Source organism: Panthera uncia, chromosome B4 (assembly GCF_023721935.1).
Source record: "Panthera uncia isolate 11264 chromosome B4, Puncia_PCG_1.0, whole genome shotgun sequence".
In the NCBI taxonomy this organism is placed as follows: Eukaryota; Metazoa; Chordata; class Mammalia; order Carnivora; family Felidae; genus Panthera; species Panthera uncia.
Window position 1 is genome coordinate 101828292 of NC_064809.1, and position 19874 is coordinate 101848165.

Here is a 19874-nt window from a genome sequence, read left to right on the forward strand (position 1 = left end):
CTATCTATCTATCTATCTATCTATCTATCTATCTGGTCTAGTGACCCAAGTTAATCTGTATACTAAAAACCAAAATAAGTCAATTTTTCTAAAGAAAAAAAAACACAACTTTTTAAATCTCAGAGATGGTTATAATACCTTAGTCATGAATGAGAGCAAGAGAAGTGGATTTAATGGTGCCACTAAACACGGGCATGATGCTTTAGAAGATAAGAAGAGTAAGAACCTTAAGGGAAGTATGTTTATATCTCCAAGGACTTAATTTCATTTGTGCCATTTTCTACGTTTAGCAGATATTTGACATGCTGTCCAATTTTGGAGCTGTGTTTTACTCTCTGAAAGGACTGGCATTCTGACTGCAGTCTTTCTAAGCCACTTTGTCACTAGAGCTTGATAATTTTCTTTTCATCTTTAAGTGACTGATCTGAACCACCAGATATCAGGGAACATGACTCTGGCAACTGGTTTCAACACACCTTGTTCAGTGGCATATACAGAATGTAATTTCTTTTTTGTGACAGTTTTAATCAAAGTGATGTGAAACACAAGGGCTATAATGCTAGTGATATCACACCTCAAAAGAGGAGAAAGTTTGGTATGTTACCTCCTGATTAGCAGCAGCTAGTTCTTCTTCCAGTGCAGAGACTCTTTCTAAAGAAACCCTCAGTCGCTCCCTTACCTAGAAGAAAAACCAAAATATGTGCAGTAATGTACATCCCATACATGTTAAACTGTGCTGAATCCATCATTAACATTATCCGAGACAGTCATATTTGGCGAATTTTTAACGTAGTTATAGCCCTAAGTGCTCATAAATTCTATGAATACATTGTCACCTTATAGCATCTCTCTATCACGGTATTTCCTTATAAGCAAGTCATTTTAGTCTCAATGACAGAATTTCTAACGGGAAAGAGACAGACCTGCTTATTCTTAATTCTGACTCACAGTAAGTGGAGGCAAAGTTCAAAAATATATTATGAATTCCCCTGAAAAAGACTCACTGATTAAGTATGAGACATAGGCAAAATCTTTCTACTTTTTAAAAAATAATATGTGAGCTTCATTTGGTATGAGTAACTTCATAAAAGATTCTCAGAATCTGAAAAAATGTTGTCTATTGCTCATAGTGTTGTATTAGTTAGAGGTCTACATTGCTACTGAGGGATTGAAAACTATTTGATTACTCTGGAATTCCTAACTAGCTTCCAGATACCAAAGGTTAAGCCATCATATTTTATAGAACCGAATACTCTGCACATTTAGTTTGAAAATATTTATGATTTGGAAATAATATGATTTACAAATGTTTCATAAATAAATGAAACTCAAAGAAGTGGTCTTTAATTCTTGCTTTCTTAGAACTTCTAAAATTGTTTTAGTTATTATATGTTCAGATCTTTAGATATGCTCTACATGACATATATGTAAAATATATATTATCATGTAAAAATTTAAGGAATTCAGAGAAAGGATTTTAACTGAATTTAATTTAATTTAATTCAAATTTAATTGGAATTAAAATTAATGTCTACAGTGACTTAATTTTCCTTAGAAAACAATCAATAAAACACACAGTTCTTCAACTTAAGATGCAATTCATGGTGAATTTTTGAATATGAGCTAACATAGAATTTGCTCCATGGGAATGTTATAGTATTTGTGCAGTTAATATGTATTTTAATATATATTTTTATTAGCTCTAATTTTATTAATGCATTGACAGTATATTTTAGTGTATCACATTTTCCTATTTTAAAAAGATAAGATTTAAGTGAGAATATAGGTTAAATATATTTTAGAAATTCACATAATAATTAAAGTTGAATTTAACATTACTTTTCAATTAGTAAGCAGACAAAAACCCCCCACTAATATCCTATTAATCTAGAATCTAACAAGAAATTTTAAAAAATATCAATTATATTTTTGTGCTGTATAATGATAACTGATACATATTCAGGTGGCTGGGTGCACTTCACTCCTGAAATGTATCTTGAGTTAGAAAGAATAACTATCTGAGAGGAGCTTAATATGAATTATATTTAGTTATGCTCAAATCCTCTGAAAATTAGTAATATGTACATGAATTGATATTTGATATCAAAGATAATTAATTACATAGGATCTTTCATGATATTTAGGTGTGCTAGATAGCCTGACACATACCCATGCTGTTTGACAAATATCCAATTGTTCATTAAAATGCATAAAACTAATAATTCTGATTAATAACTGAACAAGAACTACTTGAAAGGAAGTCTTTGATGATTTGACTTGGGGAATACTTTTTTTATGAGCAGCCTGGATAGATGTAAAAGAAGCAAATATCTGAAGGCTGAAAATAAGGAGGATTGCTGATGCGTGGAATTCAGATATCAACAAAAATCTTAGTAGATGTGCTTGATATTTAACAGGGTTGATTATAAAGTTTTACACCCACTTCCTAAAATACCAGCTATAAAATTCAGGTGTTCTGAGTGAGAAAGTTCTAAGAATCGTAGTTGATGAGAAGAGCAATATGAAATTGTCAAAATGTAAGTTAACGATCTCACTATAAGCAACATTGATACTATCACATTAACACTGCTGTGAAGAGGTTAGGTGTCTTATTTTAAGATATACTGATACACTGGAATGTTTCTAAAAGAGTTCTTCAAATCATTTACAGAATGGCTGAAACCAGGCTATCCTGTAGGTTAAAGTATCTTCCTGACTTTCTTTGCTAAACTGATGATCACAAAAATTGTTCTAATATGATTCCTATTTACCAAAAAGTTAAACATTTTTATTCTCATTATAGTGAGTCTTCAAAGGGTAAAAATCATTAAGCTTATCAAACAACTTGAATATAGAATAACCCCTCAAATAAATTTAGAATGGTATCTACAGCTTGAGATTATATTACCCACAAAGTAAAGAATCTAAAGGTGTCTCTACAAGAAAATAAAAACAATTTCTGAATATATTTTGAATTAGTTGTAAATCCAAAAATTGGGGCGGTAAATATCAATACATTATGAGATAAATGTATGATTCATGTTTTTATTAGGATAAATTATTCTCTATATTTAATTCATATTGCACTAATTTCTGCTAAACTGAATAAGACAAACAAACAAAGAAAAAAGGTGGGATGCAAAAAAGTAACTTTTCTAAGGCATGAAGAATCCCAACATTTTACCTTGTCTATATAGCTTAAATTGCATTAGTAGTGAAAAAAATATTGTCTCTGACCAGCTTTTAGCTTTTTGCTCTGCTCTGCTAAGCACAGCACCAGCAGAATGACATAATTACCTTTACTTTCCTTGTTAGATTTGGTGTGCTGTGGAACTATCTAGACATGATTGATATGCCATGAAAAATTATAATTTTAACTTTTTTTTTCCTAAATGTAAGTACACAGGTGATATCCTTAGCTCTATACGTAACCTTTTCTGATTTCTTTTGCTATTTAACCACATTCAACGAATCCATTGTTTGCAGTCTCTTAGTTAATACATGTTAATTTTTTAATTTATAGAGCTATAGTATAACCTCTAAAATATTTATGTACACCTAGAATTTTTTATTTATAGTTTCATCTACTATATCAATTTTCTTCAGAAGGGTATAAAAAATAACTAAAGAATTTTTTCCCCAAAGGATGTTTCAAAGCTACATACATCCTATCCCTGAGAATTTAAAATAAAATAATTCCCTAAAAATAACAAATGTGTTTCAGGATGAAAAGAAACTTTGGTGGAAGAAGCATAGATTCCAAATTAAAAGTAAGGTATGGCAGGGTTTCATTTTGGAATTATCAGTCCTATAACAGAAAACACTGTAAATGTTTTCTCCTTAGACCAGAAGTTCAAATCCAGTTTGGGCAATATGATATTAGATCACAGAAATATGTATGGAGTGCATATATATATTTACTGTGAATTTTTACTTATACTTAAACATGTATATTTATCATTTCCTCCAGCCTCCAAAATTGGTTAACACACTGGAGAGTGATATTCAAAGTTACGGTCAGTCTTCGCTAATAAGGAAAATTCAAACTTACAACTCAGTGTATGTATAAATAAGGACATTAATAATGACAACTGCCAGTAATTGTAATCATCCATAGCTATGCTTAATTTTCTCTAATTTGTTTAGCTCTTCGTGTGTAACTTTACCCTGTAAAGTCGGTAGTGTCTTGTCCTCGAGAAATGGTTAATTGCATCTTCTTCTGATCATCTCTCTGTATTATAACATAGTATCCATAGTACTTATAGAATGTTGTAATTTGTTTCCCCACCCTTCCTAGCCTCTTGAGTAGCTGTGAGCTATTCCTAGGGGAACTGTCCATGAAAGCACAGATTAATCCTTCAATAACTAAATAAAATGCTACTTAAAACAAGCATGTGGATCAACAGTAACACCAACATCTTTACTTAGTTTGAAAGTTTTATCAAGTGCTGAAATTTATTCACATTAACAGTAATACTCATTAACATTCAATGAGCACTTGCCATATGCTAAGTACCATATAAGAGTTTTTTGCACATCAGATCACATTTAATCCTCATGGCAATTCTATGAGCTAAGTACTATTAGCTCTCCATTCAAAAGAGGAAAACAGATGTTTAGAGAAGTCACTTGTCCATATCTGTCCAACTCCAGAATCCAAGCTCATAACACTTTTCCTTTAGACTGTTCAACAATACTTAGCTGATAATCAGTTCAGTTGCCTATGAACTAACCAATGTCCCTGGAACTTCTGATGAGTTAGTACATACTATTACAGCTCCTAGCGCCATAGTATAAAATGCTTCATTTAGTTATGCTAAACTCACTGAATGTCTACATAGTAGATTATTTGTCTGGTCTAAGTTGTGCAACAACTATTTTCTTCTTAAATGTACTCACAGCCATCAGGTTATTTGTCCTAAATACTGTTTACTGCCTTGCATGCATTCTTTCATAAGATACCGCTCAAGTGATGTGGGAGTGCATACAGGGAACTTCTACGATCACACATTCTCAAGCACTTTCATTCAAGGCATTCAAAACTATTACATTTTCTCTGGATAGGCCGTGCTCTTCTTATACATCTGGGTTATTTTACATATTGATCCTGTTGCTCAGAGTATCTTCATTACTCTGCTTAAAAAACTCCTACACATTCTCTAATATTCAAGTCCAAACGTCATACCCTCTGTGAAGACATTCTTGAACTTTTTAAAATCACTTTCTCAAGTGGAATTAGTCACAACTTTTCCTGTGGCTCCCTATTGCATTGTACATACTGTTTCTTAACATTACCCGTTATTGACACGTGAATCTCTAGCAATAACTTTGAACTCCTCAGTCGTAAGGACAATGTCTTATCTATTTCTGTTTGTCAAATATCTGTCTGACTTATAATAGACATTCCATAAATATGAAGTCTTGCAAATTCTTAACAATGTATTTTTTTAATAATAAAGGGAATATGAACTTAAACATCAAACATATTAAGTATTTGATACTTGATAGTAGTGATATTATATTTATCAAGGATCTTTATATAATATCAATTTCTATCTTACTCAAAATTATTCATAAACTACTTTCCTCTCATGGCTAAAATGAAAAATAAGCTACAATTTCTTCTTAACAATCTAGAAGGTAGAATTATAGTTATCCTTATGCACATACTTCACATAATACCCTGGTCTAAGACCATCTGAAAGACCAGTGATAAAAGTATATATGTACATAAATTTTAACTAGAGCACAAGTGTCTGCATGCTTAAAACCTAGATATAACTGGGTAATAATCTCTCATTTGGATTTTAATACTCAGAACTTATCAGGTACTTTCTAATTGAAGTGCCCCAATTCCCACTCTACAAAATCCTAAAGCTTTATTAATTTTAAAAAGTTAATTCTGTAACATTTCACAAAATTAAAATCATGTCATAAGCCTTATTAATCTCCAAAGGATATTATCATCATATTGGCTTATTTATGTCAGTCGAAGTTTTTTGAGTAACAGCTAAAAGAAGCTTACTGCCACTTTTTTAAAAAGACCTAAAGCAGGTTTTCTCCACTGATACCTTATGCTGTTATATTCAGAGATTCCTCAAAATATATACTCAGAAGTTATCAGAGATCGAATAAAATGTATGCTTCTAATATAAACCTCCAAAGGTTAGAGTATACATCCAATTTACACTTCAAGATATGTTGAATTTCCAGTTAGTGGTCTTCTGTGTTGGGATCTATAGACATGCATTTCAGAGAGGGGCTGGGAGGAGAGAAAGAGAAGGAGAGAGAGGGAGACTGAATGACAATATTAAATTTCAAATGGCCATCTGGACTAGGACCATAATGCACCACAATAAAAGTGTAACTTGATAAGCCATAGATTCGGTGGCATTAAAAAAAACAGGGTTATGAACATCACCAATATACACACAATAATCCAGCCGCAGTTATAAAAATGATTTTCCTATAATTCAAACGTGTTTCTCTGTACTCATTTACGTCAGGAGTCAGCTGAGTCACGGATGAAGACAAGGAACCTGATGCTCATGACGAAAGCACAGTGAAGCTTGAAATCTCCTGCCAATACTCTTTAAAATTGGTAGCTGAAGTTTATTTTATTTTTTTAAATTTCAGCTTCACTGAGGTATAATCGACACATAAAACTGTAATCAACCTTTCTAAATACTCTACCTTTTCATCCAAGGCCTTGTGGTGCTCAAACAAAGATTTCAGTGCCTTGAGAACCTCGACTTCACTGGACACTCCCGAGGGGGACTGGGCTTGCCGTTTTACCACCGTCATTCTTAGCGACCTTTCATGTCGTGACACCAGGCATTCCAAGTGCTCTAGTAACAGCTATTGGGCGCAACAGAAAATGTAATTACCCTAAATGCAATTATCTTATGAACACAAGTTACTAATACTTATGAATGACTTCTATCTGAAAAGATTGCAGGTTTACCTAGCATCTCATGATAACCTCAGAGTTTACCACAGGTAGCAGCAAAGAAGCACATACCTGAATCTAAGCCAGGGTCCATAAAAGGCATTGAAGGTCCATAAAACTGCATCTCTATCATATAATGGAATTACTCATTTAAAAAATGTAATGTAAATTCTTATTCATCCTTTTAGAAAATTTAATAATTTCAGCATGAGCTCAGTAGAAACAGAACACAAAATAGATGTGATCAAATAGAGTAATTATTGAAGAACATCGCACAATGCATGATGATTTTGTTAGAAGAGTATTAAAAGTCACAACTAACTTAATACACATTTGGTCATTTAAAATTGTTGAATTGAAAGAAATGAGCATAATTATGTTGTTCTGAATGTGATTATAGTGATAATCACATTTGTATAGTGATTATAGTAATAGTTATAATCACATGTTGCTATAAAAATCACAGTGAAAATCACTAATAATTTTATTTACAATTAATTCTTAGGTTACATAATAAAAAAGTAGATGCAACCAAGCGGAATATAGGAACTGAGGTTTTGCAATAGTCATTTGGGGAAAAGAGGTTTTTAAATAACGGTCTACTTGGGAACCTACACTCACCCAGAGTAGCCTCTGGGGCCATGAAAGTCCAGAAAACAGTGTCTCAGTCTGTTCCAGACCTACACCCTAACATTTCCCAAAGAAATTTTACTTTCAAATGCTTTGTGTGGGGCGACTGGGTGGCTCAGTCAGTTAAGCATTTGACTCTTGGGTTTTGGCTCAGGACATGATCTCACAGTTTTGTGAGTTCGAAAGCCTCACTGGGCTCTGTGCTGACGGTGCAGAGCCTGCTTGGGATTCTCTGTCTCCCTCTCTCTCTGCCCCTCTCCCAGTCATGCTATCTCAGTCTCTCTCAGGATAAATAAATAAACTTAAAAAAATAAAAGTGTTTTGTGAATTGGGGCTTCACCTTTGTTTAGTTTAATAAGGCAGTTCTGCTGCTAAAAACAAAGATACCTGAAAAAAAAAAACTGCTGGGTTAACTTCTCAGTTATTAATATTTTGGTCAGGGAAGAATAATATATGACCAGGAAGTTTTGTGGGAGAGATTTTCAGAAGGGTAGTGAAAAGTATAGGCTAACAAATGCCTATGTAAAATAAAGCAGAAGTTACTCAAACAAAAAAGGAAAAAGCAGATATAAGATACTGGGATGGAAAGAAATAAAGAAAACATATTTTTTTCAGGAGTTTTCCTAAAGCTTACATATCCTAAAGTAGTAAAAATGCTTGGTTTTCACAATGTCATTGTTCGATTCGGTGTCACATATTAGTGTCACATTTCTTAGTTCTTTTTTTTTTTTTAATTTTTTTTTTTAACATTTATTATTAAGAGACAGAGCGTGAATAGGGGAGGGGCAGAGAGAGAGGGAGACACAGAATCGGAAGCAGGTTCCAGGCTCTGAGCTGTGAGCACAGAACCCAACGCGGGGCTTGAACTCACAAATTGCAAGATCATGACCTGAGCTGAAGTCGGATGCTTAACCAACTGAGCCACCCAGGTGCCCCTCTTAGTTCTTAATAAATTAATTTCTCTACATTCACCATCAGTAATTATGGTTCGAAGTGTCAGAAAACTTTGCCATGCATTGGCACAGAAGAACACAAATAACTGAGACCCTAAATGTATAGATCAGTAGGTAGGGATTATATTTAAGGGTCAAAATAATATTAATAGTTCTTCCGTGTGAAATGACACAATGTTTTCAAAGAGCTTTCCTTTTATTTCTCAATCTTTGATTATATTCATGGTATTCTACTCTCTTGAAGTCTACAGATACGTGTGTGCACTGGTTAAATCCGAGCTGTTTCACGTAGGTTATGGGAGTTTGTACAAACTTAACCCTAAAACAGAGAGTTATAGGAGCTGAAAAGAGGAGAGACCTACTTTGCATAGAGCAGTAAACAGATGTTTCATTGAGAGGATGATATTGAAACTGAGACTTAAAAGATGAGAAAGAGCTGGCCAAATGAAGAGCCAGAGGAAGAAAACTCCTGGAAGAGGGCACAGCTGGGCATATCGAGGAACTGAAAATAGACTGGTGTGGTTAAAGCAAAGTTTGTCAGGGAAAGGCTAACATCAGATGACGTTGGAGAAATAAGCAGCGTTAAGTTCACACAGAGCCCTAGAACCTATGAGAAATAGGTTGCTCCCAAGCAGACTTTGCAGAGTCCAGATACTCGAGTTATCTACCTCAAATGGTGTGCTGACACTGGCCCATACCAGCTTGTTAGAGGGGATTGTTAATTTTCAGGAATTCTGTGAGCCGGTGGTTAAACATAGTTATTGTTGAAGCTTAAATTATGTAAGCTTATAATAAAACAATATTTGAAAAGATAATAAACACTCAAAATGTATTAACTCCTAATTATTTTACTAAATTCCAAGTTTTTAATAAAATTCCTAAGTATTTTACCATTATCTACACTCTTTGGGGTGTTTACGTCTATTGCATCTGAAGGTAGAAATACCACAGGTTCGTTCTCTATTGTGCATCATTTCACTTCTCAGCTTTCAGTGATATCATGTTGGTAGCTTGAAGTCAGCCACCATGGGAGTATTAAAACCATGGGAATTCCAAATACTATAGGTTAGTGCTTTTTAAATTTTTTCTGGTAAAATAAATCATTTACCAGCATATCATTGTCACTAGCCATCAAGTCATCAGGTTGCGAGCCCAAACATTACAGAGCGGAGAAGGGCCATCATTACTGTGCCCTTTCTGAATCCCTGACCCATTGAATTGGTGAGTACAGTATAATGTTGTTTCTGAGGTTAAATTTTGGTGTGGTCTGTTATGAACCAATAGCTAATCAAAAGATCTTCTCTAAAAGAACCCTCAACTATTTAGCATGGTAACAGTACTGAGGAAAAGAAAATACCAAATTTCTTGGATGTTACCTCTGAACTAGGACTAGTTAGTTCAACAATCTGCTAGACAAAAATTAATCACCTTGTGGATATCAGCCTATTTCTCTGGCCACCACAATATTTGTTCAATGGGTATAGAAAAGTGACCATGGTTTCAGGGATGGAAGTTATTCATTGACCTGGCAAAATGGGCTTCTCATCATTAAGGTTGATAGGGTTACCACCACAGCTGAATAGCCAAGTGACCAGCTGCAGCCATCAATCTTGAACCCCTGACATGATAACAGTCCACCTAGAGGCCAGGCTAGTCACCTTGATGCAAGCAGATCACATCAAATCCCTTCCGTCAAGGAGGGGGTGTCTATCTTTTCTTAATGTAATAAATGTTTTTTTTTTTTCCTGGATATGGATTTGCCTTCTCTAATGGCTATGCTTCTACTGGCAATACCATTTTATCAAGATTTTTGCTTACAGTCTTGTTATCATACACAACGTTACTTCTGACCAAAAAAAAAACCCCACATTTTAAAGTGAAGGGGGTAATGCAACTGACTGATGCCTCCAGCCCTGGTTTCACTACACTATCACATCATTCAGAAGCAGGTGATTCTATAGAACGGTTAAAGGATCCAAAGAAGAGTCTGTCTTAATTCAATCTTGGAGATAACACAGTGCTAGGCTGGGAGGCTATCATCCTGAAATTATGTACTTAGAGCTGGTGATGAATATATATCAGTTCATCTATAGAAGTCCAAGAATTGAGGTTTAGAATTGGAATTTATAACTGCCATTAGGACTTTTTGACCAGCTGGAGAAAGGGGGATTTTTTTTGTTATATTATATATACATAATGTATATTATTCTCCCTCTTTATTTTATATTGGATACTTGATTCTGATTAACACTTAAAGTAGTCAATAGGTTATAGAATATTAAGATATGATTGAGATTTAATAAGAGCAAGAGTATACATATGGACGAACCCTGGTTATGTAGCTACATTCATGGACTTTCTTTTTTGAGAAAAGGTGATTTTGTTTATGTTCAAGTATAGTTGTATTGCTGGATAGATACATGTCAGTATCGCTGCTGTTTAGAATTTTAATATGGAAGAGTACAACAAAAGTTGTAGTGGAGACGTATTTGTGGTTGCCCCCCAATTTTTTGAACATAGCCTCCATCTTTGATAGTTCTCTGCATTCTGAATGTCATCCTCCCAATACTGGATTCAAAACATTTCTCAGGCATGTTTAACCACTAGGTGGCAGACATGTGACTTAAGAGTCAGCCAACCAGAGTCACCCACATAGGGCAGATTCTGAAGGGAGCCAGATGAAGAAACTTGCTAGCATGGGGGTCCATTTTGTTGGCACAGGTGGTAGCAGAGGCTGCACGTTTCCGGGTCTGGGAATGTAAGGAAAACCCACAAGGCTAAGAAATATGGTCCTAGACATTGTGCACAGAAGCTATGTTTAGAGATTTCTCATATTCCTTAATTAATGTCTTCTTGATTAATACAGTTAAGCTGTACTGCTTTATGCAATTAGGAACTTTCATCTATCTAATAATAACACAAAATAATGTGTTCTTTAAAACAGACTTCTTAAGGGCTTAAGAATACTGAATACTCCTCAATACTTACTGAATACTAAGGGCTCCTGAATACTCCTCAATACTTAGGAAAATATTCTATAGAATATGTGCTTAATACTCACTTGTTGAATTGAAGTAAGATAAATGTAACTTATCTAGCCTAGAGAATGTGGCCAAAAATGTTCAAATCTAGCATATACCTATAGCTTTGAAGCTTGCAAATTTAAATAAATGAAAAATAAAGAGGAATTCAATAAGATACCACTAATAATCTACTAATTATACACCTTTGCTAGGAGCTACACTTTTATTTATTTATTTATTTATTTATTTATTTAGAGCGCACATGAACAGGGGAGAGGGGCCAAGGGAGAGAGAAGCCACGCTTAGCATGGAGCCCAAAACAGGGGGCTCAATCCCCATGACCCTGGGATCATGACCTGAGCCTGAATCAAGATTTGGACTCTCAGCCAACTGAGCCACCCAGGCATTCTGCTAAAAACGACTCTTTTTCTAATATTTAATAAATCTTGCCGAAGGCACTCTCCCTGGTGTACTCAAAAGACTGCAGGGACTACACAAATGGCCACTAGTTCTACAGTGTAATTCATTTCAAATGACCACAGATTAGGGGCGCCTGGGTAGCTCTCAGTTAAGCATCTGACTTCAGCTCAGGTCATGATCTCACAGTTTGTAGGTTCAAGCCCATGTTGGGCTCTGTGCTAACAGCTCAGAGCCTGGAGCCTGCTTCAGATTCTGTGTCACCCTCTGTCTCTGACCTACCCCCACTTGCGCTCTGTCTCTCTCTGTCTCTCAAAGATGAATAAATGTTAAAAAAAAATTTTTAATGACCATGGTTTATATATATATACACACATACACAAACATATAATATATGCATATGTACATATTGATTGCATCATTGGAAATTTTTGAACTAAATTTCTAAAATTATACAACTTATTATTACATTTAAATTCCACCTAACCTATGTGAAATAAATTCTTTTCTTTTTTAAAAATTTTTTTAATGTTTATTTATTTTTGAGAGAGAGCCACAGAACATGAGCAGGGGAGGGTCAGAGAGAGAGGGAGACACAGACTCTGAAGCAGGCTCCAGGCTCCAAGCTGTCAGCACAGAGCCTGGCACAGGGCTCGAACTCATGAACGTGAGATCATGACCTGAGCTGAAGTCGGATGATTAACCAACTGAGCCACCCAGGTGCCCTGAGTGTAAAATTATTTTCAATCACAAATGACATTCAAGTAGAAATACATTCTGGACTGTATACTAAATTTGGCTGCTGTAATACGGCCACATAATACATCACTAACATCTGAGAATGAGAAACTTCAAACTAGTTGCTTTTGTGCTCAGTGTACTTAACATCCTCTACCCTCAAATACTGTTTACCATCCCCTACAGTTCTATGTAAATGCTTAGGTCTCATATTGCAAAAGTTGTGCTATTAGTTATGTCCTTAGTTATGTTATATGTTAGTTATATGTCCTCTTCTGCTTATCATATCCTATCAGAGCACTTTCAGATACAAGCACATATGCACGCACATGTGTCTTCACCTGCCTTCAACTGCTAGGGTCTTCCTTTCAATTGGCCTGTACTTTCTACTCATTGAGGAAGTATGTTTGAAGGGATTTTATTAACTAGTGTAGACAGAAGTTTGTCAAAAATGGGAAGCTTCTCTTTAGTAATGGAAGGGGTCTCATTGTAATTAAGCGTTTATTTGTATAATTTCTTGGCTCAAAACAAAAGTAAGGGCATTTTAAGGAATGTTTCAAATTAGTCTTTAATTTGAATTGAGGATAATTAAGTCTTTTAGTTGGTGACCTATAAGATAAAATTATAGCTTTACTATTTATAATTGACATTAAGAATGCCTCATAATTTCTTTTACAAAGTCATGCAATAGCTACTTTCTAAAACACTGCCAATAACATAAACATTCTTTGAAATCTTCAGCCACAAAAACAGTTAAAATGGTTCCAAAACAATAAAAATTTTCCACTCTGATATTAATAAACAATAACTGGTTTATTATTTCTGGTTTTCTTTTAGCTTTTTACTAATTAATTCTACTAAAACATGATAAGGTTTAGTAGTTGATCTGAGTTATGTTGAAATAATGGCAGGAATAAATTATTTTCTATAAATATAATTTGCCTAAGTATGGTCAGAAAAGTTTTAGAAACAACAAATTTTGGGGGTGCCTGGGTGGCTCAGTCAGATGAGTGTCCATTGGACTTTTGATTTCAGCTCCGGTCATGGTCCCAGGGTCGTGCGATTGAGCCCCACATCCTACTCCGATCTGAGTAGAGAGCCTGCTTAAGAGTCTCTCTCCCTCTCCCCCTCGGTCCCTCTCCCCTGCTTTCTTGCTCTTTCTAAAATATAAATAAATAAATAAATAAATAAATAAATAAATAAATAAATAAATAAAATTTAAAAAAAAATAAAAAATAACAAATTTTGCCTAATCATTTTTCTACACTTACAGTGTGATAATATTAAACATTAAAGGTTTTTGAATGTTTTTATAAATATTCTCTACAATTTTTGAAATTTCTACTTTTGCATGGTAATTAATAATATTAGGATGACTTTATTTGGATGTCCTGAATTTAATTACTTGAGGCAACTGAATTTACTGATTACTTTGATTTCTTTCATTCATTCATATTTTTGAGCTGGGACCAGGTGTTACTATAGTGACAAAATGATAAATGGCCACAACTTTCAGCTCTGACATCAGAATAAATACCTCGTATTTATCAATTTGCACACAACTGATACAGAATAAATTACTGAACATTAGAACTGAACTATAGAAAAATGGACAAACTCTCCTTTTTTCCTAAACACAACCCTTGTATCATGTATGATTTGCAAGTGACATTAGGAATATGGTCTCTTAAATATATATCCTGTGGTTAAGCTGAGAAGTAGATACCCTAAATGTGTCACTTATAAGCTGGGTGGCCTGGGGCAAATTATTTATATATTAGTTTTCCCATCAATTAAATGGGAATAATGAGATTTCTGTAAGGATAAAGTGAGTTAAACATACAAAACATTTAGAAAACAGTTCACATGTAATTAATGTCAGCTAGTATAATATGATCATTATTATTAATTGCTATATCCAATAAATCATTTATTGAACTCCCTCTGACACATATATTCTAGTTGGAGAAGATATAATTCATTCAAATATTATGTAGTAGAGCCCTGTCTCATTTATTGTTTTGATGATACTCAAAATTAACACAAATACTCTATCCTCTTATGAGTTCTCTTTGTGGACTTTTTTTGTTGTTGTTATTTATCTCAATTCATGAGCATATGTTAACTCGCCAACATGGAAAGAGAATGGTATCAGAATGCTGGAAATGGAGACACTCACTTCTACTTTAAACCTCCTCACAATATCAAGAGCAAATTCTGTAGCTCTTTCTCTATGACTAAATAGTGGTGTTTACAGCAGGGAAAAACAAAACAAAACAAAAAACCCCAACAACAACAAAAAACAGAACATGTAGACATGTAGAAGGAGAAATTATTACATAAATTTATAAAAAGTATTACATTTTATAACATTGAGAGGGCATTATGGGGGAAGGAAGAAGATATGTTTGATTTTTAGCCCTGGATATTTTTTGGGGGAGGGTGATAGGTGATTATGTAACTTAGGAAGTTGATATGTAATTGATGCTTTGCACAAAGAAGGTTCCATAAATCTTTTTTCCTTGGTTTAATCAACAACAAAAGTCCTCCACACGACTGCTTTAAGGAATGTGGAAAAAGTGTTTTTCTGCTCTATTCATGGTTTCAAAGTAAATATCATTCATGTTTAAAGTCATGTTTAAAATCAATGGCTTCTGTTACCCTACTAGAATTTAATATTTCTATCTTTCTCACTTTGACCCCTGAAGAGGTATTTCAAGTACAGCTTGCCTTACTTCCTGTATCCTCCAAGGTTCCTTTGCATGTGTAACAGCTGCAGGTACTCCTGGACCTTGTGGAGTGTAATATGATGAATATTGTATGGATGCTGCTTCCTAGTTCTCTGAAATTAGTCACAATCAGGAAGGAATGAGGTACTCACTCCATATTGCAATGGTTTATTCTTAGGCAATGTCTTCTCTAAGCTGTTGTAAATCTTAGTTTTTTGGTTTTTTTTTTCCATAGACCTAACTTGAGTAATTATGCCAATGGTCTCATGGCTAAAGGCACAAGCTCTGAAGTTAGACTGCCTTAGCTTTCAAATGCCTTCTCTTCTATCTATTCACTGTGTAAGTTCTGGCAAGTTATATGCCTTTTTCTGAGCAGTTGCCTCCTCTGTAAAGTGGGGGTAATTATAATGTGTCCCTCATAGGCATTAAGAAGGAGTAAAGGGCTGTAGGGAAAAAAAAACTGTATAAAGAAGAAATACATAGCTAAAAGAAGAGTTTCTGGTGTATTTTAAATATGAGAATTAGTTGAAAGTCTACCAAGAAGTTTGCATTTCCCTCCATGCTCAGTTTCCGGATCCTACTTTTACATTTGGCTGTACTGTGCTACAGCAGGGAATGTAGCCTAAAGCATTAAAATGGAAAATAGTGAAATAGGGCAGAATAAATCTCATGGCAGAAATAAATTTTAAATTTGCATAAAAAATTATAACTTAAAAATCAAGGGTGAAAAAAATAGAAAAAATTCATCTGACACCCGATAACATGATCTAAACTGTCTTTGTTGTGTTCTCTTTGAGGCAGCCCATGTAACTGGCTCATCAAAGTCTCAATGAAAATCAATTCCTTGGGGGGCCTCGGTGGCTCAGTCGGTTAAGTTGTCTGAGTTCCATTCAGGTCATGATCTCACGGCTTTTGAGTTGGAGCCTGCATCAGGCTCTGTGCTGACAGCTCAGAGCCTGGAGCCTACTTCAGATTCTGTATCTCCCTCTTTCTCTGCTCCTCCTCTGCTTGTGCTCTCTGTCTCAAAAATAAATAAACATTAAAAAATAATAAAAAAAAGAAAACCAATTCCTTGTGTGTATGCTGTGTGAATTCTCTTTACCGTAAAATAAGACCCCTAAGAATAAGGAGATAAATCGAGTTTGATCATATAGCCATTATTCATACAATGCATACTTCTCATTAAAGGCACAAGCTCACTGTTTGTGGAGGTATTATTTTTATGTTACTTTCTAAATCCAAGCATAAAATGAATACACTATTAACTATATCTCACTTTCTCATTTTATAGTAATAATCTGATAGAGTTGTAACCCTGAAAATATTTTTCACCTACTTCATGTTGAAATTGAGTTATATATCCACACAGAAGTGTTTTTAGTAGAGAAATTTATAGGTAATCTGGTGATTTATATATCTTATGAAATTTAGTGACTTTTCCTTCTGAATAAGAAAATACAGCATCTTTGATCAAATTCTGGGCTTTAATGTCACAGGGCATAAGACTGAAAGAATATATGAGTTTCTAAGAACAGAATACAGTAAAGCCCATCAGTATCATGAAATCAGAACATCAGAACTGGAAATCTCAATCATCTTCTGAAATAGAAAAGGTATGCCTCTCTTAATTAGGAGAGTTCTGCTCCAGTGGTTTTATACATTCTCTTTTTTTTTTCTTTTTTAATAAATACTTTGCTGGAGTGAAGTGAGGACCAATGCCCAGCCACTCCCTCACATCACCCCACAATTGAAACTTACACCCTCTTAAGCCACACCTCTTCTGCCCACTTCCAGCCTCTGAGGTATTGGTCCCTTACTCCAATACAACAGTTTGGAAGTTTGAAACTCACTATTGAAATCCAGCCCTTCTTTGTAAACTCAAATAAAGCAAAGGAAAGAGGAATAAAAACATTTTCTAAGGCAACATAGTGATTTAGTAGCTGAGACTGTAATTTAGGTTTCCGGACTTCCTGTTTTGAGTTTTACAGAATATTCTCCTTTACTTTAAATAACACACTATGAGTTAGTATCTGCTTAAAGTCTTCCTCAAGCTTTAAAATATTTTATTTGTATGAGTATACAAGAGATAAGGCACTGCATTGTATATGGAATTAATTCCAAGCAGAGGCAGTTTTATACTTACTCTTGTGTTGTTTCTTTCAGCTTTCAGTTCAGAAATTTCTTCTTCCTTTTCTAGAAGTTGTTCCCTACAAGCATTGAGTTCTTTTGTCAGAGCAGCAAATTCCTGAAAAGGGGATAAATACATTTGAAGACATATTTCAGATATAAAAAGAAATGTCCCGCAGGGATAAAAAAAATCAAAATATAAACTTCTGAATGTCAAAAATGGAAATAATGACTTCAATGACAGGAATATAAATATATTGCTATTATTAAATTAATTTGGTTCCAATGGTCAGAAAATGCTAATCCATGATATTTAGCATTCACATTTTATTATAATATGTTGCTCAGATGAGTGTATAAAATATATTTCAAAATGTACCAGATATGTCACATTGAAATTGACATTAGTATGACAATATGCAAATTATATATATACACACACACACACAATATTGATTTAAATTTAGCCAATTCTGTGAACAACTCCAAAAATCTCACTTTAATCCCTATTTAGCAATGTTCAGACTGAGTATACTAAATCATCAAAAATCAAAACAGAAAACAAAACAAAAACCATTACCAACAACAACAAAAATCCTACTAAATGCTATGCTATTTAGAGATTAAGATGTTCATTTATATGTTAACAAGATGAAAAAAGAGAATGTACCTCTTACAAAATAATAAATATCTAAGAGTTAATAAAATCATCTAGCAAATTATTAATTTATACATTATTCTGTTCTTCCCTTTGAAGCATAAGCACCTTGTGAACTGGGACTTTGTCTAGACTTCACTGCTACACTCTCAATGTCTAAGACATAGCGTGTACTCAGTATTTATTTTCAATAAAAAAATTAAGGGTTCTGGAGTAATCCTCTTTCCATGTGACAAATGACACTTTGGAGGAATCTTCAATGGCTTCCCCAAAATGGGATCAGAGATTGTATAATCTGGGTATTTTTACCATGAGGCTGAGAGTTTAGACACAGTAAAGATTACTTAAAAAGAAAATCAAGAAACTTATTCAATTATTTGGCTATTCCAATGTGTAAACAAATATTATTTTAAAATAATTTTGAAAAATAGTAAAGAGATCCATGTTATCATTACAATGATCATTAAATTATTTAAAAGTGATTCTCAGTAATAAAACTGAGAATTGTTAAATCTTTGCCAAATATTTAAATATTTCGGAAAACGGCCCTGTGCTTGGAAGTCACTGTCAGAGGATCAAACATAAAAATGAAAATCAGGGAGACAGTTTGGTTAACCTAACCTCTCTAAAGGCAAATATAGTCAAAAGTAAGTGAATATGATGATTATGCAAAGCTGGGAAAGATTTAGGGTTTATATTTTTGTTTGCTTCAAACCATTTATTTTGTTGAGTTTCTGAGTGGCTATAGCCCAAGTGGGTACTTCAAAGACCTCAGAGCAGACTTAGAGCTTAGAATCAAGATGAAAGAATTCATTGTTACACTTAGGCTAGCATTATAGATAAATGTTTTCTCCCCCCATTGCTGCCTGCTTAAATGTTGTTGATAGTCTCTGAGCATATTCTTTAAGTGGAGAATGGAAATAAGCAACAGGTAGAAAATAATAAACATTTCCATAAAAAACAAAACTTTTTAAGAACAGCATAATTTTGATGGAGAAAAGAAGAAAGTGACAATTCCGTATTATATATTGTTAACATAGGCATTTAAAAGTAATCTTTATGGATATTACTAGACAAAACATAAATCGAATCTATATTTAACATCATATCAATTTAAAAAATATATCTGGGTTTATCTTTCTAGAGATTCAGCTTACTATATATGTATAGAAAGACAAAATACCAGAAGGAAGAAATATTTCAGAATTTTAACATGATATATTTCCAGGTGGTAAAAAAATAAGTGAGGTTTGTTTGTTTTTTTTCTGCTTCCTCCTATGTATTTTTATCATCTCTACAATGAAGAAATATGCTTTTATGCTTAGAGAAGAGAAAAATACAAATTTATAAATGTACTGAAGCCATCGCGTATTCAAAACTGAGGACGGCAATTGGTCAAGATGTTATTGGCGATAGATGACTTTGGATTTGGTTTATTTTTTATCATGGAACTGAATCTGAGCACGCTATTTGGTGACTCCTTGTATTAAGATTAATTTTAAATTTATTAACTTCCTAGCAAATTGCAGGTACTGCTTGACATTCCTTATCTCTTCTTGTTCTCTAAATAATCAGTCGGGTAGTCTCATTCCCATTTGATGGCTGAGAGAACTGAAATACTAAGACTCAAATCTTAAGTTCATGAAGCTC

The 19874-nt window shown here is 33.9% G+C and overlaps 1 protein-coding gene across 1 annotated transcript in view; it reads right to left on the reverse strand.

Annotated features, from left to right (window-relative positions):
• PPFIA2 (PTPRF interacting protein alpha 2) overlaps positions 1 to 17679 on the reverse strand; it is a 199891-nt gene extending 182212 nt beyond the window's left edge. The window contains exons 1-3 of the mRNA XM_049626011.1: positions 17583 to 17679; positions 6694 to 6858; positions 605 to 679 (exon numbers count right to left, since the gene is read on the reverse strand). Coding sequence (XP_049481968.1) covers positions 605 to 679; positions 6694 to 6804 — 186 coding nt within the window. The 5' untranslated portion in view covers positions 6805 to 6858; positions 17583 to 17679. The remainder of the gene's footprint in view (positions 1 to 604; positions 680 to 6693; positions 6859 to 17582) is intronic.
• Between the last annotated feature and the right edge of the window lie 2195 nt (positions 17680 to 19874).